Raw genomic sequence first — 26,007 nt, 5'->3', positions numbered from 1 at the left:
CATCGAGAGAGCTCACCAAATACTCAGACCCAGAGAGTTTCTGGTGAGAGTTTTAAGTTACCGAGAACGGGCGATAATTCTGGGAGCCAGCATATGATGATTCTAAGCAGAATAATGGTCCGCCCGAGGTTGATCATGAAAAGGTGCTTTTTTTCAAGACTTTAGCCCAACCTTGATTAAACAAAGAAAAAGTGAAAAGGCAACTATGTGCTAAAAAATTGAAATGCTCAATAACACATCCTGCGATCTTGAGGGTCAAAGTAACGGAAGGGAACCGGCAATTTTTCCAAGAGCAAGAATGAGGTGGAAGACTTCCTGTGAGGTTTATAAAGAAAACAGATCAAGGTTGCCAAGGGAGAAGATTGTGAAAATATTTATAATGGAACTAAGTAGTAAAAGTCCAAGTTCTGAAAATGTTTTGTTAATCTATCTTGTATTTCTTGTTTAAAAGTACAGTGTATAGAAACGCTCACGGAGAGTTCAGTAAAAGGAAAGAAAAATCTGGGAAAAGTGGTACAGGGTGGAGACCAATTTAAGGGAGAGAATGGCGTCTGGAAAGAAGTGGCAAAAAAAGATGGTGCAAGAGAGAGGGGTTGTTCTTCCTCGAGAGATTCCGTGGGCTTTTCTCACAGGCTTTTGGGGCTCTATATATACACCACCATCGGGGCAGGACTCCCAGATTTTAACAATCGATCAGCACAAGCAAGATTTCTATCATCTTCCTTTGAAGAAAACAGTTCCCCCCTCGTGGAATCAAATGGGACTGAATTCAACAAAAGAGGAGACAATGAAGGACTTTATTTATGTGTAATGTTAAGTCAGTAACAAAAATAAAATCCTAAATAAATACACATGATTAGAACATGGAAATAAATAAATGAATGTATCAGAAAAAAGCAGGTATATCACTGAGGACACCATTATGTAAATATGTACTACTGCCTATGAATCTGGGTAACAAAGTATTGAATTCATAGTATGACAGAAGAATAAGATATGTTGATGATTGTTATATGGAGGGATCTCATGTCTTTTGAAAAAATAAGAACTAAGTATAAAATAGCTTACCCCAGTTAAGATCGTTCTTAGGCCCCACCTAAAATTAGTGAGATTGAATGAATGAGTTGGCCTGGGAACACAGCTAAATTTATATCTAAGATGAAATGAAAGTGCAAAACCACGTTTACAGAGATCGAGAGAGAGATGGGAGTTGGATTTAGGAGTTGCAATAATGGAAAGATGCTGGTCTGATTGGTGTTTGTAATTATAAATGCAAGATGCAGATAATATAATTTTCTACACCAATTATACCTCATACCACAGAAATTACGTAAATCAAAATTGGAAATATCAGAGATGTGTTTTTGATGTGGAATAGAAATTGGAACACTTTTACTTGCTACGTGGTTGTGTGTGAATGTGAGACCTTTCTGGCAGGATATACTGAAATACTACCAAGGAGGCCTTCACAGACAGAAATAAGTAATAAACTAACTAAATTCCAAATTTCATTTGTTAAAACAGCTTTAACTGTGGCTAAGAAATCTGACTTCCTTCTACAAATAGTATGATGGAAGACAGAGATGAACAGTTGTAGACATATGGAGAAAATCATATACATTCTAAAGAACAAATTTGATGCATTTATAAAAAGATGGCAACCATATTTGGATTATACAGGGACCCAAATATATATATATATATTATTTTTTTTTAGAAGTGCTACTATTATAAAAGTGACCAACCCAATGAAGACTTTACTTTTTAAAACCAAACTGCAAGCCCTGATGGTGTATTGATTTATACTGTGAAGGGAGTGGGAGGGTGGGTGAGGGGGGGGGGGAGGGGTTTTTTTGAGTTTTGTTTTGTATGATGCATCTTGAAAATTGAAAATTTCGATATGTATAATTATGGAAAGAAACTAAACTAAAATGCATTTAGTCCTCAACTTGCGTCTGTAATGGGGACCCAAGAATTGGCTGTAATTCAGATTGGTCATTTTTGCTCCACCGTGCATGCCTGAGGGCATGCAACATTCAACAAATGAATCCTTAATGGGGATCTCGGGCTGCAGTGGGGAGTGGGGATTGGGAACCTCAGGCTACAGTGGGGAGCCGGGACATCAGGCTGCTGACGGGGAGTGGGCACCACTTTATACAGTACTTTTAATGCAAAATACATACTTGTACAGTAGTTTTAATACAGATTTTTTTTTAATTTTGGTTGAATTTGTGGGTGGACGTAACTCGCAGGGTTCAGAAATCGAGGACTACCTGTATTCAAAAAAAGGAGTGGGAGATTCTGTGAAATCACAGATTACATCAGTGAACTTTAGTGCTTTGGGAGAGAACGGAATTGGGCTGCAGAATTTGCTCATCCTGAAGGTGGAACAGTGACCACCATGATGCTATCAGAGCCAAAGGATGTGTAGGAGCATGAACATAATAGGTCCCAAATTTTCTCCAACCAGCCACTCATCAGTAGGCTAACATCCCACTCTCAAGACCATTGTGTTTAAAATTCTTGTAATCACATTGTCCTTGTGTGTGGACACCAGCCCACTTGGATTTTCATACAATATGTTCATTGTCACAACATTCAGTGTGGTAAACTTAATTCCCCAGTTAGATGACGATTATTATTTTGTTTTCCATTCGTTACGGCAAATGAAACCACTTCCACTTACGTGAACACTGAATAATTGAGAATTTCAACAAGTGAACAGAAACTGAAAAAAAATCATTTTCCATTTCCGCCTAATGTTCAAATTCTCGTTAACATCATGATTTTAGCTTTGAATGTGTAAATATATTTATAATCATCACATTTATTAAGTACAACAGTTATATTTGGCACCATCAGTTTATTTTCTTCTGACCTTTAAACCGCAGGTTTTGATAACTGAGACAAAACACGTAATTATCAAGAGCTGGGGGCAACAGTAGTACCCCTTCAATCTGAGTGTCAGGGGCACTCTTTGGAATAGGTCGCAATGATTTCAGACTGCTTTACATGGCAGTTCGATCATGGCCAAGTGATTTAACCAATTGTCACTTTTTATTTATCAATAGGTTGCATTATCAATCTTCCAGCAAGAGGTTCTACTTTAACATTGCACAATGATACCAGTCCCAGTGCAAACTTTGTTGCTGTCCAAGAATGTAATTTGTAGCCCAGGAAGGACTTGGTCAATAGAAGTCTGAGTGTGAACTCTGTCACATTTACCGTCACGTTGCTGCTGGCAACAAGAGCTCTATTCTTCAGGAAATTAGACCTGAACACCTGTATAAAAAGCAGCTAACATTTTCGTTAATTAATATGTATGATTGAGGGTAGACCTGCAGTCAGTTGTGAAATAGTTTTGTAGTTAAAACCTAAAAAAAAAATTATTACACATTTTTTTCATGAAAAAAAACAACAGAATTGTTTTACCAGTTCTGGTTACAATATGGCCCCTCAATTTCATGCCACCTCTTGCTCCTATCTATACTGGTATCACCAACTCACAATTAGGTCCATAGCCTTAGTAATTCAGGTACTTGTCTAAATGCTTCTTAAATGTCAAGAGTATCAGTCTCTGCCATCTTTTCAGGCATTACATTCCAAACCAACATTCCCCTTAGGTCACACTTAAACCTTCCACCACTCACCCCAAACCTATGCCCTCTCGTCTCTTGCACCCACACCCACGATGGGTTTTTTTTCTTTTATTAGCCCTGCCTGTCCCCCTCAAACTTTTATACATCTCCATCAGATGATGCCTCAGCCTCCTCCATTCAAGAGAAAACAAACTCAACTGACCCAATGTCTTCTTACAACTGTGAAGCTCCAATCCAGGCAACATCTAATCTGCAGCCTCTCCCTTACAAACAAATCCTTCCCTGGGGCGATGACCAGAAATGCATGCAACAATCTAGGTGAGACCTCGCCAATTTTTTTTTAAGTTGTAACATAAATGTTCCATGCCACTACACAACTAATGAGGACAAGCACCCCATATGCCTTCTTCATCAACCTTTCCACCTGCGCTGCCACTTTCAGGGATCAACAGAAGTGTACCTAAGGTCCCTCTGTTCTCTTACACTTCCTTGGGCCTTACAATTTACTCAGTATGCATCACCTTACGTATTTCAGGATTAAATTCCATTTCTCCCTTCTCTGCCCAACTTGCCAGCTGATCAGTACCATGCTGATGTGGCCTTGGACCACATTCCTCACCACCAATTTTTGTATGATCAGCTTCTTCTTTCTTATTCAAGTCAGATTTTATTTTGTCCATTCCTGATACCTGCAGATCAGGTGCAATATAAAAACAAATGAGTGGGCAACGGTTGTGCATTGATACAATTTGCCTATGATCTGATAAAGAACAATCTGGGTCATTGCCAATATTTCATGACAAGTTACTATAGAATGCAATTGCAAATTGTGTGGGAGCTGAACACAAATTAAAATAAAGAATGGAGGGTTCCAAAATTTCCAAAGGTAAGTAATCCCCCTTTGCTATGGGATTTATCCTGAAGTGTCCGACTCCCAATGTACACTAATGCTCCCCATAGCTTTTAGTTGGAAGGTACGATGAAAGTCAGCTGGGATGCCAACCCCAAATGCCATCTGAAGCTTTAATTGGAAAACCCTCAGGGCTGTTTGGTGAACACAGGGTACGATGCTGAATCCACCTTTACCAGTTGAATCACATCATGTGTCTTCGCCTGGTCATCTCACTCAGTAGTGGGACAAGATATGAGGAAACTTGTACTTTTTTTAAATGGAAGGTTTCAAAGTAAATAAAAAGACCTTTCTTTTTCATTGACCTACCAATAAACTCGTGCAAGAAGACAAGAGAAGCGATGTAACAGCTGAGACTGAGAAGTTCTGCCACGATCATGAGCCAGTGCCAGGTCTGAATTGTGAGGGCAACCATCAGCAACTCCGTAAGAATGAGTGAAGTGAAGGAAATGGCTACTGCGTGCACAAACTCTGAGTCGAAGAGCAGAAGAGCTCCATACATTATTATTCCACCTGGAAAAACAAAGCGAAGAGAAGTGTGACCCTTCTTTTGGCTTGTGTTATGGGTTGATACATGTGGCAGGTGAAATAAATACTCGCACTCAGTCTTGCCTAAGAGTCAGAAGGTTGATGGTTTAAGTGCCAGTACTGAGGGAGTATTCCACTGATAGGGTTACTCCCCCATGGAGATGCTGGATCATGGCCTGCCTTCTCACATGGATGAAAATGGTTAGTTTTTTTTCTCTCTTCACTATTTACTATGGAGAAGGATATTGATTTGTGTAAAGTAAGGGAAATAAGAAGGGAAGTTATGGAAACAATGATGATTAAAGAGGAAGTACTGGTTCTTTTAAGGAAAATAAAGGTAGAGAAGTCTCTAGGCCCTGACAACATATTTCCTAAGATCTTGAGGGAGGTTCGTGTAGAAATAGTAGGGGCTTTGATGGAGATATTTAAAATGTCATTAGTAACAGGAATGGTTCCGGAGGATTGGAGGGTAGCACCTGTAGTTCCATTGTTTATTAAAAAAGGTACTAGGAGTAATTATAGGCCTGTAAGTTTGATGTCAGTGGTGGGTAAGTTAATGGAAAGTATTCTTAGAGATGATATATACGTAAATATTTGGATAGACAGGGTTTGATTAGGAATAGTCAACATGGATTTGTGAGGGGAAGATCACATTTGACAAAACCTATTGAATTTTTTGAGGAGGTGACTAGAAAAATTGATGAGGGTAAGGCAGTGGATGTTGTATATTTGGAATTTAGTAAAGCCTTGGATAAGGTTCCTCAGGGAAGGTGAGTTAGGAAGGTTCAATCATTAGGTATCAACATTGAAGTAGTAATGGTTGAATGGGAGATGCCAGAGAGTAGTGATGGATAACTGTAAGATTGGAAGCCGGTGACTAGTGGTGTACCTCAGGGTTCAGTATTGGGTCTATTACTGTTTGTCATATACATTAATGACCTGGATAATGGGGTGGGAAATTGGATTAGTAAGTATGCAGATGATACCAAGATAGGCGGAGCTGTGGATGGTGAAGACGGGTTTCAAAGCTTGCAGAGGGATTTAAGCCAGTTAGAAGAGTGGGCTGTAAGATGGCAGATGGAGTTTAATGCAGATAAGTGTGACGTATTACATTTTGGAAGGAATAATCAATATAGGACATACGTGGTGAATGGTCAGGCATTAAAGAATGCAGTAGAACAGAGGGATCTAGGACATGGTTCCCTGAAGGTGAAGTCACATGTGGATAGGGTGGTGAAGAAAACTTATGGTATGTTGCCTTTATAAATCAGAGCATTGAGTCTAGGAGCTGGGACGTTATGTTAAAAGTGTACAAGGCATTGATGAGGTCATATTTGGAGTATTGTGTACAGCTTTGGTCACCAAAGTATAGGAAAGATATCAACAAATTGGAGAGAGTGCAGAGAAGATTTACTAGAATGTTGCTGGGCTTACAGGGTCTAAGTTGTAGAGAAAGGTTAAATAAGTTAGGTCTTTATTCTTTGGAGTGTAGAAGGTTGAGAGGGGATTTGATTGAGGTATTTAAAATTTTTAGGGGTATAGATAGAGTTGACATGGAGATGCTTTTTCCTTAAATAAAAGGGGAGAATCAAATGAGAGAACACAAGTTGAGAGTTTGGGGGCAAAGGTTTAGAGGAAACATGAGGGGACTTCTTTACTCAGAGAGTGGTGGGTGTGTGGATCGAGCTTCCAGATGAAGTGGTGGAGGCAGACTCAATATTAGCACTTAAGGAGAAGCTGGATATGTAAATGGAAAGGAAAGAAATGGAGGGTCACGGGTTGAGTGTAGGTCAGTGGGGTTAGGTGGGAGAAAGTGTTCGGTGTGGCCTAGAAGGGCCAGTTTGGCCCGTTTCTCTGTTGTAATTGTTATATGGTTTATACATGACACTTATTTTTAACAATAACACTGTTATTTGTGGCATCTTACTTTGTGCAAAGATGCTGTATTGTTTCGCATACCTAAACTTGCAATGTACATAACTGCATATAAAGTGATTTGAAGCATACCAAGATCAAAAAAGATATTATACACATGTGTTGACAGAAAGGAAAAAATACAATGGGTAAAATTGTGGTATTGGGGATCTTACTAAGTAAAATTTGAGAGGCACTGCATTCACTCCAGCTTAAATTTTCTTTTTTAATATTTAAAATATATTCAATTTCATATTCAATTATGATAAAAATGTCACATGCATACCTTGGTATATACTGATCAAAACCCAAATCAAAAACGTTTTGAAAGAGAGTGGTCGCCCCTGAAATAAGGAAAGAATCATTGTTAAATATATTTCTACACGTTACAGTTCCAGTCCAATTTCAAGTCAATAATTCATTGTTCAGAATACACTGCCTTTGCGGTGGACAGTAAGTGAATCAAAAACTCTATTTTTAATGTGCAATGAAATGCTCTTTGTTTCATAGATGAAAGCTCAAACATTTGCTTAATTTACAGTTCTTTGAAAACAAATCATTTGACACATTTTACAAGTTACGAAGTTTCTGCGTAAAGCAGGGCTAAATTCCTGGAACTGCTTCTTTGCAGTTAAACTTGGGAGTTTTGAAATATGTCAGCATTCATTTTCAAAGCTGATAAAGTACCGTGGTAATAACTTGTGAAAACAAGGGCAATGGATTCAATAACTAAAAGAAAATACAATCATGGATGTGTTCCTTGCTTGTCCCTTCCTTAGTAGAAATCTCTTGTTACCATTAGTGGATAATGTTATTGTTTGTTTAGTACTGCAACATGCTCAAATTATTCTTTGATATTTGCAACAAAATTTCAGATTTCTTTAGAGTCAAGTTTATTGTCATCTGAATGCACAAGTACAACCCGAAAAAACTGTTCTCCAGTCCTCGATACAAAACACGCAGACACACAACCAGACATATCACACATACAGACACACAATACATTTGCAGGACAAGTATTAACAATGCCAGTAGATCACATCAATAGAGGGGGGTGGTGGAAGAGGGAGATTCTACAGATCTTCTTATGGTCCTGTGGATTGATCGCCGATCCATTTCTCTGCAGCAACCGTACCACACCATGATGCAGCCATGCTCTTACTAGAGCTCCAGTAGAAGGTTGAGATAATGGTGCCCAGTAGCCTTGCCAGCTTCAGTCTTCTCAGGAAGTGCAGTCGCTGTTGTCTTGTGCCTTCCTGACAAATGAGGAGGTGTTAGTGTTCATAATAGATCATGAGTAAGTGAACTCCAAGGACTTGGAGCTCTCCATTCTCTCCACCACATTGTTATTGATGTGTAGTGGGGGGGTGGTAATTCCTGGTCTTCCTGAAGTCCATGATTATCTCCTTAATCTTGTCCATGTTGAGGTTCAGGTTTTTGCCCCGTATCTTGAGATTTTCCACCTCTTCTCTGTAGTGTGACATCATTGTTGGTGAGGAGGCCAACGACTGTTGTGTCATCTGCAAACTTGACGACCCTGTTGGAGCTGGATCTGGCGATGCAGTCATGGGTCAGTAGCGTGAACACATTGTCCCTGAGGTCCACCAGGGCTCAGAGTGCCAGTGCTTGACATTCTGCTACTGACCCGGACAGATTGTAGTCTTTCTGTTAGGAAGTCCAGAAACCAGTGTTGAGTGTTAAGTCCCAGTCTCCACCAGCCTCTGATAAATAAACGTATTAAACAGAGGAACAATTGTCAAGATGGTCAAATGAACTCTTCAACTTTGATCATGCTTCAGGTGAAGGTTTACTGTGGCATAAGGTGACCTTAAAAGTGCCCCAGCTATTGACCACCAATCTCAGCAAAGCTGTAGCAAGTCTGAATGTCTGGTAATTCTTTAGGCAACACCATAAACTTTCAGACATGAATACTATATCCATGGTACTATAAGGCAGATCAGAGTACTTGTATTTTCAAAGCAGCATTCTCTGGGTGATTCAAGCTACAAGTGTACAGGAGCATTCACGATGAGTCTTAAATCAAAGCATCTCCCAAGTAGAATCCGATTAATTTTAAACTGGATGACGTTGGGATCCGTACGATCTCAAAACAAAAATGAGGAAAAGAATATTCAGTAGTTTCTTGATACTTTTATAATTCAGTTAACTAACTTGGCTGGAGGTGTGGGAATACTAAAATTAGATGGTCCAGGTGCAACAGTTCTCATTCCACTGTAAATCAACCATTTATATTCACACATTAACCTGTTTCTTTGGGATGATGTATTTACCTGCTGTGATCTGAAAAACCATCAGGATTTAGAAGACAAGAAAAAAATGGAAAGGAAAATTAACAGGAGGTTTCACATTTATTGGAAGAACTAGGTATGTAGGTCCTGGGGGGGCGGGGGGGGGGGGGTGGGGGGAGAAAAGAAGAGTTTCTAATCTAAATGCATGTCTCCCTCTATCATTTGCTCCATTTGGATAAGTTTTCTATTTTACATCTGGCCAATATAATGAGCGTGTAATCCAGTGGTTCTCAACCTTTTTCTTTCTACTCACGTACCACTTTAAGTATTCCCAATCCATAGGTGCTCTGTGATTAGTAAGGGATTGTTTAAGGTAGCATGTGAGTGGGAAGAAAATGTTTGAAAACCACTGTTCTAATTGTACCTCATTGACTCGTTATGTGCACAGTTTCAGAACTCCAAAGGAAATGGGGCAATGACAATTTTTCTCAAGCAGAAAATTTCAATTTCAACAATTGGGTCTGGAAGCAGTGATTCTGAACCTTCACTTCCCACACACATCCCATCTTAAGCACATGACTGGAATTTCTATTGCCCTCCCTACCACTGTGCAGACATGACGAGAAGAGTCATCAAGTATGCATTCATTCCATATCCATCTATTCCTCATCATTAAAATAACTCTCTTCAATTTTGAACAGCAGCCTCTTCTAACACTGATACCACTGTGTACTCTCCATGTAATCCCCTGTTAAGTACACTCAGATGTTTCATTAATGTTGAAAGTATGATAAAACCATCGCTTTTGCTGAAATCAGGGAAAATGGAGCATCTGTGATATTGAAGAAATGTATTTAAAATTTAAAATTTTCTTGCACAGTGACATTCCCTTGTATTCAGCGCAGTATACTTCATACACGAGTGCATGCTTTGGAAAACTATCACACTCGTGCCACGTGATTGGCAATTTCTTGTTAAAATCATTTAAAACCCAATTCAACTTCAGCATCAACCACTTTGGTTACTTGTGCATTTGTCTCTGCACAATAAAAAGCACATTGAAAACTTGTTTTTTTTGCACCCATGTTAAGATGTCAAATCCATTTAAAGCATTTTGGTACATGCTGAGGTTGACTGGTACTGTGTGAATGAAACTTTCTGCACCAAGATGAAAAATATTTTTCAAATACTTTTCTTTAAAAAATAAATATTTTATAATAGAATTCTGGATTAATAGATTTTACAAGTATAAATTGGTTCAAAGAAATTTTGGAAATTTCTGCAAAGTTAAAAGTCAATAACAAAAATATAATGCTGTACCTTCAGGACATTTATAATGAAGAAAATAATTCCATTAATGTACCTTAGTAAGGTCTTTATAGAGCTCTGGATAAAGCATTGCAACTTCTGATTTAACATCTTTATCCAGAACAAGAGAAAATACTGGGAACATGGTGTAAATTGTGGAATACCTAGGAGAGAAGTGTAAAACCTCAATTTCCAGGTACACAAAACACTTTTCTTCTCTTGAACATCAACCGAGATATTAATCACATTTTTAAAATGATTTGATTGACCCTTAAAAAGATGGTTGATAATACACTATCAAGCATGATGTAACCCCATTCAAAATGATAGATCCCATCCTTAGTGTAATGTCAGATACATTTGCAACAAGTGGAATGTCAAGGATGAGGTTGAATTGGTCTGCAACATGTGCATTTGCTCACCATCTGCTTCAGACCATCTGGCAGCTAGATCTCTTGAGACTCCACCAAATTGATCAATGGAAGACCTACTGAGCACTTGTGTATTGGACATTCAAGTTGGCCTAACCATGATAATTGGTTTGGTGTGTATAGAATTGGACTAATTAGTCCAGCTGAGGTATTACCCATGTTTTATGCAAGGTTAGTGCTATGTACTATGACTCAATCAGTTTCAGGATTGTGTATCCTTCATTAACTGCATATTTATATTTCAGAACATCCTCACAAAATGTATGAACAAACAACCCCCTTAAAATGGTATCACCCAGCACATACAGCTTTTTCTCCTGCATTCTATCAGGCATTTCCCTTCCACTATCCACCTTCTCAATACGTGTTACCATCTTCACCACTGTTCACTTAATCCTTTTTTACCGGTTGCCATTTTGTCTTTGAGCTCTGTTCCCAATTGACAACCATCAAAGCAGCATCAGTTTTAATGTCATGCACTAAAGAACATTGCTAGTTCTCTTCCTCCTGATAAAGTCCTGATGTTCTGAACCATCATACTCCCTCTATAATCTCTCAGCCAATTTTGAATAGTTCTTCCTATAGAACCATAGAAGCATAAGAACATTACAGCACAGAAAACAGGCTATTCAGCTTTCTAGTCTGTGCCTAAAACATCATATCACTAGTCCCAATGACCTGCACCCATTTCATGACCCTCCAGACCTCTCCCTTCCAAAGCCATGTCCTCTCGTATTCATCTCTCCTAATCTGTGGAAAGAGCCTATTCACATTTACTCTGTCTTTACCCCTCATAATTTTGTAAACCTCTATCAAATCTCCCCTCATTCTTCTACACTCCATGAAGTCCTAATCTGTTTAATCTTTCCCTGTAATTCAAGTCCTGAAGACCCGACAACATCCTAGTATATCTTCTCTGCACTCTTTCAATCTTACGATATCCTTCCCGCAGTTTGACAACCAGAACTGCACACAATACTCCAAATTTGGCCTCCATATTTTATAAAACCTAACCATAATATCTCAACTTCTATACTCAATACATTGATTTATGAAGGCCATGATGCCAAAAGCTTTCTTCACAACCCTGCCTACCTGTGACACCACTTTCAGGCAATTATGTATCTGAATTCCCAGATCCCTTTGTTCCTCCACACTCCTCAGTGCCCTACCATTTACTGTGCACATCCTCTCTTAGTTTGTCCTTCCAAAATACCACACCTCACCCTCGTCTGCATTAAATTCCATCTGCCACCTTCTGGCCCATTTTTCCAGTTGGTCCGAATCCCTCTGCGAGCTTTGAAAACCTTGCTCACTGTTCACAACGTCTCCAATCTTAGTGTCAATCAGCAAACTTTCTGATCCAATTTTCAATATTATCATCTAGAACACACATGTCAAACTCAGGCCCACGGGCCAAATTTGGCCCGTGATATAATTATATTTGGCCGGCAAGATCATATCAAATATGTATTAGAGCTGGCCCGGTGGCCGCCGCGCCAGTATAGCGCATGCACAGCTAATACTACAAATCCCAGAATGCTTTGCAAATGCATCGACGCCGGCCCGTCAGCCCGCTAATCGCCCCCACCTCCTCTCTTTACTTTCATTACCATCTGCGACCTGTCGCCTAACTCACATGTAATAAACCCCTTACGAAAAATGGCCAAACGAAAGACAGAAAACAGGACCTTTCAAGACAGGTGGGAGGCAAACTCTGACCCCAGAGTTTGATGAACTTGCATCTAAGAGATGCCAAGTATCTGGTTTAGACCCAGGTGCATCAGAGTAAATCACAGTGTCGCAAGCTAAGCTTGGATTCATATTTTCTTTGGTTAACTTTGGACTGTTCATAGTTGAAAGATTGGATTTTCATTGAAGCAAGTTGTTATTTTTTTGACTTGTTGGCTTGTGAAAAAAAATACATTTAAAAGGAGCTTAAAGGCTAGAGAGAAATATTATTTATTGAATATTTTATTTCTCATTTGTTAATGCTTCTTCTGGAAAGAGTTTAACCAAAACTACTATTAAACATTTATTTCAATAAGAAAAAGTTTAACGTTACATATGTTGAAAGAAGAGAAAACATGCAGATGTTGTTGAAAATTTTCAATAAATATTTAGTTTGGCCCACGACTTAGTCCAAGTTTTTAATTTTGGCCCTCTGTGAATTTGAGTTTGATACCCCTGATCTCGATCAATTATAGACAACAACCAACAATGGACCCAGCACCATTCCCTGAGGCACACCACTAATCACAGGCCTCCAGTCTGAAAAGCAGTAATCCTCTACCACTCTCTGTCTTCTCCCATTCAACCAATTTCAAATCCAGTTTACAATCTCTCCATGGATACCTAGTGTCTGAACCTTATGAAATAGCCTCTCACGTGGGACCTTGTCAAAGGCCTTACTAAAGTCCACAGAGACAACACCCACAGCCTTTCCCTCATCTACTTTCTTGGTAACCTCCTTTAAAAAACTGTAAGATTTGTTAAACACGACCTACCACAATAAAGTCATGCTGACTAATCCTTAATCAGCCCAAATATTTGTATACCCGATCTTTCAGAAGACCCTCCAATAATTTACCCACTATTGACATCAGGATCACCAGCCTGTAATTTCTGAGCCTTTTTATAAACAATGGAACAACATGAGCTACCCTCCAATTCTCTGGCACCTCATCTTCTGACCCATTCTATCATAACTTGCACATCATCTGATAATTCATCGATTTTAAACATTGTTATTGTTTCTGGTACCCCTTCCTATTTTCATCTCATCCAGATTTCCAATAACAATCCCTGCTTATTACAGATTTGGTGAGTTACTTTGCTCCAAAGAGAATCAGGATTTGATATCTCAGATTCTATATTCAAGTTTCTTTTCTTGTCATGTAATAAAACAGGTACAATATTACATGAAATTTGCTTCAGTTCTGCCACCACCATCAGCAGAAATTGCCAGTCAGAGATAGAGATGCTTTGCCCATCTCCCACATGAGGATCTCAATGAGAGTCTTGAATTGCTTTTAATGTTTCTTCAGCAACAATTTTGTTGATAATATTCCAACAAATGGTTTCCCCACTGTTCCCTGTCCATATTATACCAGTGCACTCGCCACTTGCTCTCTTTACACACAGTCTTGATGAAGGTATCCAGCCCAAAACATTGATCATTCTTTTTCTCTCACTGATGCTTCTCAACTCCCGGGTTCCTCCAGCAACTGATTCTGGCAGCTGCAGTCTCTTGTGTGCCATGGGTTTTAAAATTCTGTTTTGTATGGCATTGATCTATATTTTTCTCCCTCCTATTCTTACCTTGCAGAGAAGTTAAGATCATACATGCATTTATTCCATCAATATAAAAAAGGAAATAATGCTTGGATTTGAAGTACAAATCATTTGAAATGTCAATAAGTATTACCTTACCAACATAAAAAGAATGTTAACAGAGATCACAGTGTCCAATGTCAAAATTAAATTATTACTGACAAATATGCTTACAAAAACAAAACTGTAATTTTTTTGAGATCCGTAAAACCAAAAATATTATAATAGCAGAAACAGTAAATGTTACATCACCAAAATGATAAATTTTTACTTACCCTATGACAAGAAAACCTTGGTACAGAGGAATGCTAGCAAAATAAAACACTGAAGAGAAAACAGCCTGTGGAGAGACAGCAAACAGTCATTTTTGACAGACATCGAGATTTTGTTGCTGCATTTTAAACAAACTATTGCAGAAAAAAATGAGTGAGGCATTGATGCAATTAATTCAGAAATGTAATCTTGCACAGCTGGTGCGAACTTCCAAACAGTTGAGGACTGTGCCCTAAGGACCGTGGGAATAAAGTGGAACAATGCAAAGTCAGCTAACACTGAACATCTGAAGTCAGACTGACAATGGAAGAAGCTGAAGTTTCCCTGACCTTCCCATCGACTATTGGGAAAAGAAAGTCACTCCTGGCAGTATTTGAAAAACCACTTAAAGTTTCTTTCATCAATGGCCAAAATCTATTGCTCCCTTGACTATCTAATAATATTATTCTCTTATTTTCATGCATGTGGATGATGACAAAGAAAAATCGCTCTCCTTTCCATTTTTAAGTTATACATTTCTAAATATTTTTTCACAGCCTGTTAATGGGAAACAGTAAACTGCCTGATGCGGGGAGTCTGAAATAAATAGAATCTAGGAAATACTCAGCAGGTCAGGCAGAACTATGGAGAGAGAAATATTAAACATTTGGTAAATGACTCTTCAGCACTGGAGAAATTTGAGATCAAGCAAGATTTATATTGGAAAGAGGCAGATAAATGAAAAGGACAGGGGAAGTTGCATGCTACTTTCACTTCCACCTCCATCCCCAATGTTACCAGCTTTTTTTGATTTGTAGCCAGGTTATTCACTTGTAGTATTAACCAAGTTCTTCCTCTCCACACATGCTGCCTGTTATGTTGAACACTTCCTGTGTTCTCTTATTTTTGTTCTCGTCATGAATAAAATTGGGATTGACAGCAATATTAGCATATGAAAAATAATCCTTATCAACCTGTTGTCCTGCTTATTCCAACTATTGAAGGCCACACATTAAGATGTATTACAGACTTTGGATTCAGATGACGTTTCACTGGAATTATACAATGCTTATCTGTCATCAAGCAATTACAAGTCCATCACCAAATGCTGTAGTCACACTGTATAAAATGCCTACTAAATTACACTGGAATTGATGATCTATTAACTTTACTAGCCAATAACTAGCGCAACCCTCCATGCAAGTAGTTATCCAAAAAAGTAAACCTCTTTATAAATTTTCTTTCAAAGAACTCTTCAAAATTAACCGACACAGAACTTTGATTGTGAGCGAGATATAGCACAGCATGCACCACTGATGAATCTCGTCCATCAAACTCCGATATCACTGCTCTAGTCGCATTAAACTGACAATAGATTCAAATTCTATCTAAAGAGAATATTTAAAAATTATACAGCATCTTTCACAGTTGAAGAACGCCCAAAACATTTTAAAACCAATGTCGTCAATTCTATTATTATATTATAGGGAGAATAATTTACAAATTTCAGAATCGTTGCTGCCAACTGACACAGACTAAACTCCCAGAAGCATCAAATTAATAAGGGGCAGACTTTTTTTTTCCCTGATGTGGATGGAATGATCAACATCGGCCTCACACCTGAAACAACTCTCAATGCTCTTCTTAGAAGTTGAGATTTTTGAATCTTTAATTGGGGATATAGGTTTCCGTCTCAATTGAAATGACATCTATGGTTATGAAGCGTGGGACCGCTTCACACCACATGGGATGGAAGCTGACTGAAGAGGTAGGATTGCTACAAGCTGAGTAATAGGACAGCAAATCCAAACAATTGCTATTTCTGTACATTTAATGTACCATTGAGGTTTTAAACTGTGGATCTCCAACGTGCAAATATTTAATACTTATCCTTATCTCGTTATAGCCTATCAGGCAATCAAAATATTTTAAAGAATTATTACAATCAGAATTATTCCAAATATAACTGAGAGACATCTGGCCCAATTTATTCATCTGAATAAACTTTCCTTCCAGAACCAGGACTGGAAGTGACAGCAAAACTGATAGCTTCTTTAATTCCATCTTCAGAAGATCTGCAGAGTGGACAGATGGGAGGAAGGAGAAGGACTGAAAACTGGACAAGAACTTACTATCATTTTTAAAATACTGCCTTCATTTTGGAAGCAAAAACAATTATTTGAAATCATCAGGCAATATTCAAAATATAGTCACCTACATCACACATTCCAGAAGTTGACCAACCTGCTGGGTTCGTCCTTCGTCAACTGGCTGTCTCCGCAATTCTGTCCGCTCTTAATAATCCCCACACGCTATCATAAATTGCACATTTCTTGATAAGAGCATAGATGCTAGATTACCTGCATGGTACTTATGCACAGGCTTCTGTGAATCACAAACTGGCTGAGAGCTGCTGCCCGCTTGTAGCTGTTGCGTCCATGAACCATCAGCAACTGACCAAGGTGTTTGAACTGAGTTATGGAGAAATCTGATGCCAAAGATGCTTGCTTTCCTTCCTAAAGAAATTATAAACAAAATGATATGATGCTGTTCAGTAGTACAAGTTCAATCAAAGTGCAAAATTCAGAAATGCTGTTAGAACATTACAGGACAATATGGCCCCTTCAGCCCACAACGTTATGCTAACCTACATAAACTTACTCGATAGCAATCTAATCCTTCCCTGTCTCACCTTCATAACCATCTATTTTTCCGCCACCACGTGCCTATCTAAGAGTCTTATAAATGTTCATATTGCAACTGACTCTCACCACCATTCCAGGCACCACCACTCTCTGTGTGAAAACCCTTCCACCTGATATCTCCCCTAAACTTTCCTCCACATACCTTAAACAGATGTCGTCTGGTATTTGCTATTGATGCCCAGGATAAAGGTATTGGCTGTCCACCCTTTCTATGCCTCTCTTGTATGACTATTAAATACCTCGTATCTTTCATCACTCCAAAGAGAAAAGCCTTAGTTCTGTCAACCTTGCTCCATGAAGCATGTTCTCCAATACAGGCAACATCTTTGTAAATCTCCCCTGCACTCTCTCTAAATCTTTGACACCTTTCCAATAATGACATGACCAAACAGAGCCCAATACTCCAAATGTGGTCTGACCAGTTTTATAGAGTTGCAACAATACCTCACAGCTCTCAAACTCAATCCTTTGTCTAATGAAGGCCAGAACACCATATGCCTTCCTGACTCTAGAGATATCTATGGACTTGGACCCCAAGATCCCTCTATTCCTCCACACTATTAACAATCCTGCCATTACCTGTAATCCCCTGTCAAGTTCAACATTTTTATTTCACACTGATCAGGGTTGGACTGTATCTGTCACTTTTCTGCTCAACTCTGCATTCTATCTATATCCTGTGCTAACCTGCAACAACCTTTGACTCTATCGATAAGTCCTTTGCAAACTTACTGACCCACCCCTCTAATTCTTCATCCAAGTCATGCATAAAATTATAAAGAACAGATCCCTGTGGAACTCCACCAGTCATCAACCTCCAGGCAGAATACATTCTATCTACTATTGAAAGTTACCCAATTCCAAATCCAATCAGCCAGTGTTCCATGGAACCAATACCTTGACTTTCTGAATTAACATACCACGGGGGACCTTGTTAAACACCTTATTAAAATCCAGATGCACCACACTGATTGCCCTACCTTCATCAATTTCTTTTGTCACTTCCTCAAAAAAACTCCATTTAGCTCATGAAGCATAGCCTGCCCCTCACAAAGCCATGCTGACTATCTCCAAGACTATACTTCTCTAAATGCTTGTAATCCTGTCCCTCAGACTCTCTCCAGTAGTTTGCCCACCACTGGTGTAAAACTCACTGGTCTATCATTCCCATAATTCTCCCTATTACCTTTTTTTAAACAAGGGGACAACATTTGCCATTCTCCAAACATCAGGTACCTCTCCTATAGTCAGGGAGGATTCAAAGATCTTTGCCAACACCCCAGCAATCTCTTCCTTTGTTTCTGTAGTAGCCTGGGGTATAAGGCTTCTGGTTCTGAGGATGAATCTATCTGAACATTGTTGAGAAGATGTAGGCTTTCCTTTATCTTAACCTTAATATGCTCCAGCACATTAGCTCCTCTACAATGATCTCGCATTGACCAATGTCCCTGTCCCTGGTGAACATTGCAGCATTCATTTAGGACAGTGGTTTTCAAACTTTTTCTTTTCATTCACATACCACTTTAAGTAATCCCTATGCCATAAGTGCTCTGTGATTAGTAAGGGATTACTTAAAATGGTATGTGAGAGGGGATGAAAAAAATATTGAGAACCACTGCTCCAGTCCCAGTTGTTAAGGAAATATTTTGCTTGAGAAAAATGGTCACTTGCCCATTTCTTTTGGAGTTCTGAAACCCAGCACATAACAAGTCAATTAGGTACAATTAAAAAAGTGGTTTTCAGTTTTTCTTTCCATTCACATACCACCTTAAGTAATCCACTAATCACAGAGTACCGACGGCATAGGGATTATTTAAGGAAGTATGTGAGTGGAAAGAAAAAGGTTAAAAACCACTGGTTTAGGACCTCCCCTAACTCTGCCTCCAGACATTTCCCCACTTTACCACCAATTATTCCTACCCTCACCTTAGACGTAGAACAGTACAGGCCCTTCAGCATTGTGCTGGCTCAAATATTCCTTCCCTACCTCATAACCCTTCATTTTCCTTTCATCCACGTGAAATTCCCCCAGTGTTTCGGCCTCCATCACCACCCCGGCAGGGCATTCCTGGCACCTATGTTATCCTTCTGTTCTTCACGTACATGTAGAATGCTTTGGGTTTCCTTGCCAAGGCTTTCTTTGTGCCCCCTTCTAAGTCCTCTCGTAGGTTCTTTCCTGGGGACTGTGCAAGTGATGCCTGCACATTCTCTATATTCTGGTTGTGTATTTCCCGAAGAACATCTAATTTTTTTTACTTTTAAAAATTTCTTTCCTTTAAGTAATGATGCTCAAAATCAACAAAATTTCAGGTAATGAAGTTAATGAAAAAAGCCAATTCCATTCACATCCAAGATGAAAGGATTGGGTTATCAGCCTCGAAACAATTCCATGACTTTGGTGTCTGCTGAAAAGCTTCACCTTTGATCCTGAAATGCTGGAAGACTGTATAATTTACATATTCACTCAAATTCTATTCACCTCAGATTATGCAAGTAAATTAATGTACAACAAATCTATTTCCATTCGCAAGTAAATATTAGTGATAATTATTTTCATTAACACATGAAGGACAGTGAGTTCAAAATGTCACCTTAACATCTGCTAGTAATATTACAGGGAGAAAGAAAGAATGCAATAATCTTTTTCTTTGAGTGCTTTTATTTGAAACCAATTCTTTGATTCGTTTCCACAGACAGCTGACATTAGTAAATAAATATTCCCTAAACTGGTTTCCAAATAGTATTTCAGATTTCCGAAGGAATGTCTTTGCTTACATCCTTCTGCCAAATGAAAATTACTGATCTCCTTTTCTCCTTGAAAGTGGCTCTGATGATCAGTCTTTGTCACTTAATTCCTGTTTCTAGTGACCTCTCAGTCTCTCTGGACTGTGACCTTCTGCTTTGAAAATAATTAACTCTTTTGTTTGGCTCAGAATTCAGATTTTTAAAAAAATAAATTATGATACATCTGCAAATTGAAGCCTTGAAAAAATGTTTTCTTTGCTGTCAGCGATGGTGTTCTATGCCCTCAGCCCCTCAAGTTCTCTCATTCAGAGAGTACTCATTTAATTCCTTCAAATTCATTCACTTCCAGTGCATTGCTGGGTACTCTTAGGCAACTTATAAGATTATACACTGTCCTGCTTCGGCTTTATTGTTTCCTGATATCAATAGAGGATGCCTAAAAGTTGCTGAGATTCCACTTAAACTGAGAACCAAGTACTGTATGATAGCAGCCGCACCAGAAGATGCTGTGGTACAATGCAACCATTTGAGCAATGAAAACAGAAAATGCAGGAATTACTCAAGAAGTCAGTCAACTTCTGAGTCTTTTTCCTCAGATGCAGCAAATTTCCCACATTTTATGCTTTTTTTTCCCAGATTTCCAGCTTCTGCAGTAGTTTTGATTTTCTTTGAATATTGCAAATTAGTCTTTATCGTTTATTGTCTTAGAGCTCACTTAAAATTACATATCACCTTAGCAAATTTAATTGGCTTGAAGCACTTGACATGATAAATTACTTTTTGATATGTGCTGCGTGTTGATCATGTAGTGCTCTGCAATGCCTAAAATAAATTAGAAGGTAAAATGCTGCGGAAATAGATCAGCCCGTTGTCAGAGAATGTGCTGCACAGACACTGGCCCATCCAGGACTATGCCAAAAACAACAGGTGGAGTCCAAATCATGCAACGTGCAAATACATGGACAACATTTTAGTTGACATATCTGCTGAATGGGTTTCTCCTCCAGGAAACTGAAAACAGCACACTTGTTAGATTGCCATTAGCTTGTTATCTCTCTTACTGCACAGCAGCATAATACATGAGACTCGAGCAAAAGCTTTAAACTTGAAATGTCACCCATTCTTTCCCCCCATTGATGCTGCTTGACCCATTGCTTCCCTTCAGCAACTGACATTCCACATGGGTACAGTGATGATGTATCAATTTCAGCTCAGTGTTATGTCATAGACCAGCAACAATAGAAATACACCAAGAACGTTATTGTTTTTCTTCCAAAACAATATATTTATATCTACTAATAATATAACATCTTACTTAAATCTACCCCAACTATGTGTGAATGTACATACGTATGTGTGTAATTCTGCAGCCATTCCCAAAGTTCAGTCTTAGAAATCCGGTTTTGAAACTCATGCCCAGAAGTAATTATGAAGGAGGTTAGACTGAGTGATCAGATGGCTGAAAACTCATGAATCCTTATCAAGTTGCTCCAAGAGAAATGTCCTTTCATACAAATGATTGTCAAAACTTTTTTCCTTGCATAGGGGAAACAAAACAAAATGTGTGACTTCCACGAGGATTCAAAAACCCAGGCAAAATGACAATCACAATGGTCAAATCCAATGCAGGAATTCATCTGCTTCCCTTTCCAGATCAATCAAAGTGACTGTTCCTTTGGTCACAGTGGTTCAATAATTCCCCTGACAGGGAGAATCAGAAGAATTGTCCATTTCACACAGAGTCATTCCACCTCTGTGTTTATCAGATGGCTGGCTGATCAATAATGAATCCTGTTTCTTTAAGTGTCCCAATCACATGATTCATAATCACATGATTTTCTCTCACCTTCTGTTTTCCTGAACATACAACTATTGTTCTTGGTTCTTCTTACAGAGCATCACTTTATTTATAGTCAATACTTCACGGTACCACACCGTCTCACCACAAGCTGTGAATGATTGAATCTTGCACAAATCCTTAAAATGACAGTCACACGAAATGAAATGTGAGCTGGTAATACCTCCCCAACAAAAAAATTGAGCTATATACAATGTTTGAAATACCACATTCACTATTGTCACATGACATAATAGACAAATATAACATTTTTAGCAACATTGCAAACTTAACATCTTTCCTTAACAAACTTACACGATCCTTGCCTTTAATACGAGTTATCATTAAATCATATTCCTGCAGAATTAGGCTTCAGTTTAACAATCGTCTATTTTTGTTTATCATCTTACTCAAGAACACTAAGGAAATAATGTCGGTATACACAAGTGGTCCTTGAGCTGTGCTGATGTAATCACTGAAATACTGCAAAGCCAGTACAAGGGACAATCCTTCTTTCTCTATGGTAGAATTATTCTTTTGATATTCATTGATTTTCTTGGATAAGTGAGCCACTGGATGGTAAATATCATCGCAACCATTCTTTTGTAATAACACTGTTCCCACAGCTTCATCACTAACATCTATTGCTAAAGAAAATGGATTTTCAAAGCCACATGACTTAAGCACAGGCTGGTGACCTAAAATGGCTTCAAAGTTCTGTCCAAACAAATTTTTTACCCTAGTCAAAATTTTCTTTAAAAAATTTTTTACAGAACTTTCTATAATACCCAACCATTCCAAAAAAAAACCCTAACAGCTTTTTTACATGTGGGAATGGGAAATTCAGAAATCATCTGAACTTTCACCTAAACAGATGCCAATTTGCCTTGACCAACAACATAACCAAGTCACAGTATCATGGCCAAATTCTTTGGCTTGGCTTCGCGGACGAAGATTTATGGAGGGGGTAAAAAGTCCATGTCAGCTGCAGGCTCGTTTGTGGCTGACCAGTCCGATGCGGGACAGGCAGACACGATTGCAGCGGTTGCAGGGGAAAATTTGTTGGTTGGGGTTGGGTGTTGGGTTTTTCCTCCTTTGCCTTTTGTCAGTGAGGTGGGCTCTGCGGTCTTCTTCAAAGGAGGTTGCTGCCCGCCAAACTGTGAGGCGCCAAGATGCACGGTTTGAGGCGTTATCAGCCCACTGGCGGTGGTCAATGTGGCAGGCACCAAGAGATTTCTTTAGGCAGTCCTTGTACCTTTTCTTTGGTGCACCTCTGTCACGGTGGCCAGTGGAGAGCTCGCCATATAACACGATCTTGGGAAGGCGATGGTCCTCCATTCTGGAGACGTGACCCATCCAGCGCAGCTGGATCTTCAGCAGCGTGGACTCGATGCTGTCGACCTCTGCCATCTCGAGTACTTCGACGTTAGGGATGTAAGCGCTCCAATGGATGTTGAGGATGGAGCGGAGACAACGCTGGTGGAAGCGTTCTAGGAGCCGTAGGTGGTGCCGGTAGAGGACCCATGATTCGGAGCCGAACAGGAGTGTGGGTATGACAACGGCTCTGTATATGCTTATCTTTGTGAGGTTTTTCAGTTGGTTGTTTTTCCAGACTCTTTTGTGTAGTCTTCCAAAGGCGCTATTTGCCTTGGCGAGTCTGTTGTCTATCTCATTGTCAATCCTTGCATCTGATGAAATGGTGCAGCCGAGATAGGTAAACTGGTTGACCGTTGGCCAAATTCACTTTTAGCTAAATTAACAGTAAGGTTGGCTTTTGAAAGTTTGTCAAACAGTTTCTCTAACTCAGAGATGTGTTCTTCGCAGGTGTCGTTCTCATAACCAAATCATCAATATAAGCATTCATATGCTCTAAACCTTTAATCACAGAATTAATCATTCTTTGGAATGTCCATATGTCCATGGAGCATTTTTCATTCCAAATGGTAAAACATTGTATTCATATAAACCTGATGAGGACACAAATGCAGAAATTTCCCAACCCTGTCTGTTAAGGGAACACACCAGTAACCTTTTAATAAGTCCATCTTCATAAGAAACTTAGCTTTTCCAACCTTGTCCACACAATCATCCACCCTAGGGATGGGATAAGGATCTGTTTTTGTTACCACATTGACTTTTCTATAATCAGTGCAAAATTTAAGCATCCCATCTGAGTTAGGCACCAGGACACAAGGTGAACTTAAATCTGAGATAGAACATATAATAATATCATTTTGTAACATATATTCAATCTCTTGATCGACCAAGCTTCACTTTTCAACATACATTTAATATGGATGTTGTTTGATGAGTTTGGCATCTCCAACATCAACATGGCAAGTTATCAGGGCTCTCTTCGGCACGTCTGGAAACAGGTTCCTAAATTTTAAACGTAGCTGTTTCATTTGCTTCTTTTCCTGGGGCTGAAGATGAGCCAACTTAGCATCCAAATTCTGCTAAACAATCCAATTAAACAGATGAACTGGGATAATGTTTTATTGGACGTGACCCTCACAAGAGTTAGCTTGTACCATCTCATAGTTCCTAGACCCCCCTTCATTCTATCAACAGCCAATACCACTGGTGAAGGTTTTTCCTTGCTAAAAGCCAAGTTCTCAAAATAAGGTTTTAACTTGTTGACAGGGCCACTCTTCATTTTACGTCTTCAACCGGGTGTTCCTAATGTCGTAGCTGATTTCATTTACCTTTGACTCCATCTCATACGGGCCTGAAAAGTTTGCTCAAAGGGGATTAGAATTTGTTGGAAAAAGGATGAACACTTTATCCTTGGTTGAAAAGTTCATACCCTAGTCTTTTGTTTTTAAACATCATACCATACCTTCATTTTGCTTTGAGCAGTTTTCAAATTCTCTTGAGCTAATTTACAGACTTTCTGAAAACTTTGAAACATAATCTAACAAATTTAACTGTGTACATCCTCATTAACTCATTGTTCCTTCAACAACACTAAAGGTCCTCTAACTTGATGTTCATACACCAGCTCAAAAGGGCTAAAGCTTAATGATTCTTATACCTACTCTCACTGCAAACAAAAGCAAATAGAAACTCTCATCCCAGTCCTCTCATTCTCAAAACAATAGGTCCTCATTATGGTTTTGAGGGTCGAACAGAACCTCTCCAACGCCCCTTGAGATTCTGGATGATATGCAGATGACGTAATTTATAAATTGGGAGTTAACCAACTCATCTGCTAAAACAGCCCTGACATGAAATTACTGCCCTGGTCTGATTGAATCTCTTTAGTCAAACTGATTAAAGTGAAAAATTTTATGAGAGCTTTTGACTCAGTTTTAACATGGAGGCTGTACACATGACAGTTGGTGATTCCCAGCTTTTGTCTTGGGCAATGGGCCATGGGCCAAGTGAACAGCTGCCCACTCTTCACTGGCAGGGATATCAGGTGGTCCCCATTTACTCATCAACATGCCATCCTTGAAATAATATCCAACTGGCACTTTCTTAATTTCATCATCAGAGAAAGCCTTGTCTCTACTTCAGTAAAATCGGGATGTCCGCTATAGACCCTTTGGTTTAACACCAGAAACCTGATGCAATAAATGAGATCAAGTCTTTGGCAGGTCATTACAACCTGAGGGCTGTTTTGTACCATCACGAAGTCTGGTTCCTTTTAAATCACTCTGTAGCAGGTTGGATACATGTCAGAATTTGTCTTTTGTCTCATCAACGATGGGCTTAGCTGTCAACCGCACCACAGGGACAACTTTACCCTCGGCAAGGTCATTTCCTTATAACAATGAAAACTTCCTCTACTGGTAAACTTAATCAGATCCCTATCATAACAGGTCCATCAACTAATTCTGATGTCAACATGATCCTATGCAGAGGTATCTACTCTGGATCACCCCATAGACCTTGAATCAAATTTATTTCACCCATGGCAGTCTCGTCGCCAAACTCCAAAGCACTGTTCAACAGGAGTAACTGTGCGGCACCATTTTCTCAAAGGATTTTCACTGTCACTTGTTGTGACCCTTTCTTTACTGAAACCAAACCTTCTGATACAAAATATTTGAGTTCATCCCTAATGTTATCAGCAGGTCTAAAACCATTTTGGTTTCTGTGTGTTTCATATCTTTGAATACAGGCACCTGATGGTGTCTCTCTTTTTCCTCAGTTCAGAACAATTTGCTATATCATGTGACCAGGTTTCTTAT

At 39.1% G+C, this 26,007-nt stretch overlaps 1 protein-coding gene across 6 annotated transcripts in view; it reads right to left on the bottom strand.

Moving 5' to 3' along the window:
• The window catches only part of LOC138735586 (probable phospholipid-transporting ATPase IIA), a 144,203-nt gene that overhangs the window by 10,691 nt on the left and 107,505 nt on the right, over positions 1–26,007 (bottom strand). For 3 of the 6 annotated variants that reach the window (XM_069883600.1, XM_069883599.1, XM_069883601.1), the window contains exons 23-27: positions 16,885–17,040; positions 14,548–14,612; positions 10,564–10,672; positions 7,238–7,295; positions 4,819–5,022 (exon numbers count right to left, since the gene is read on the bottom strand). In XM_069883600.1, coding sequence (XP_069739701.1) covers positions 4,819–5,022; positions 7,238–7,295; positions 10,564–10,672; positions 14,548–14,612; positions 16,885–17,040 — 592 coding nt within the window. Of the gene's footprint in view, positions 1–1,070; positions 1,097–4,818; positions 5,023–7,237; positions 7,296–10,563; positions 10,673–14,547; positions 14,613–16,884; positions 17,041–21,082; positions 21,952–26,007 lie in introns of those variants that run through there. The other 3 variants (XM_069883602.1, XM_069883603.1, XM_069883604.1) reach the window with 3 other exon arrangements.

This window comes from Narcine bancroftii, chromosome 6 (assembly GCF_036971445.1).
Source record: "Narcine bancroftii isolate sNarBan1 chromosome 6, sNarBan1.hap1, whole genome shotgun sequence".
NCBI classification, from domain to species: Eukaryota; Metazoa; Chordata; class Chondrichthyes; order Torpediniformes; family Narcinidae; genus Narcine; species Narcine bancroftii.
The sequence above is the reverse complement of the archived record's forward strand: the minus strand, read 5'-3'. Positions and strand labels throughout refer to the sequence as shown.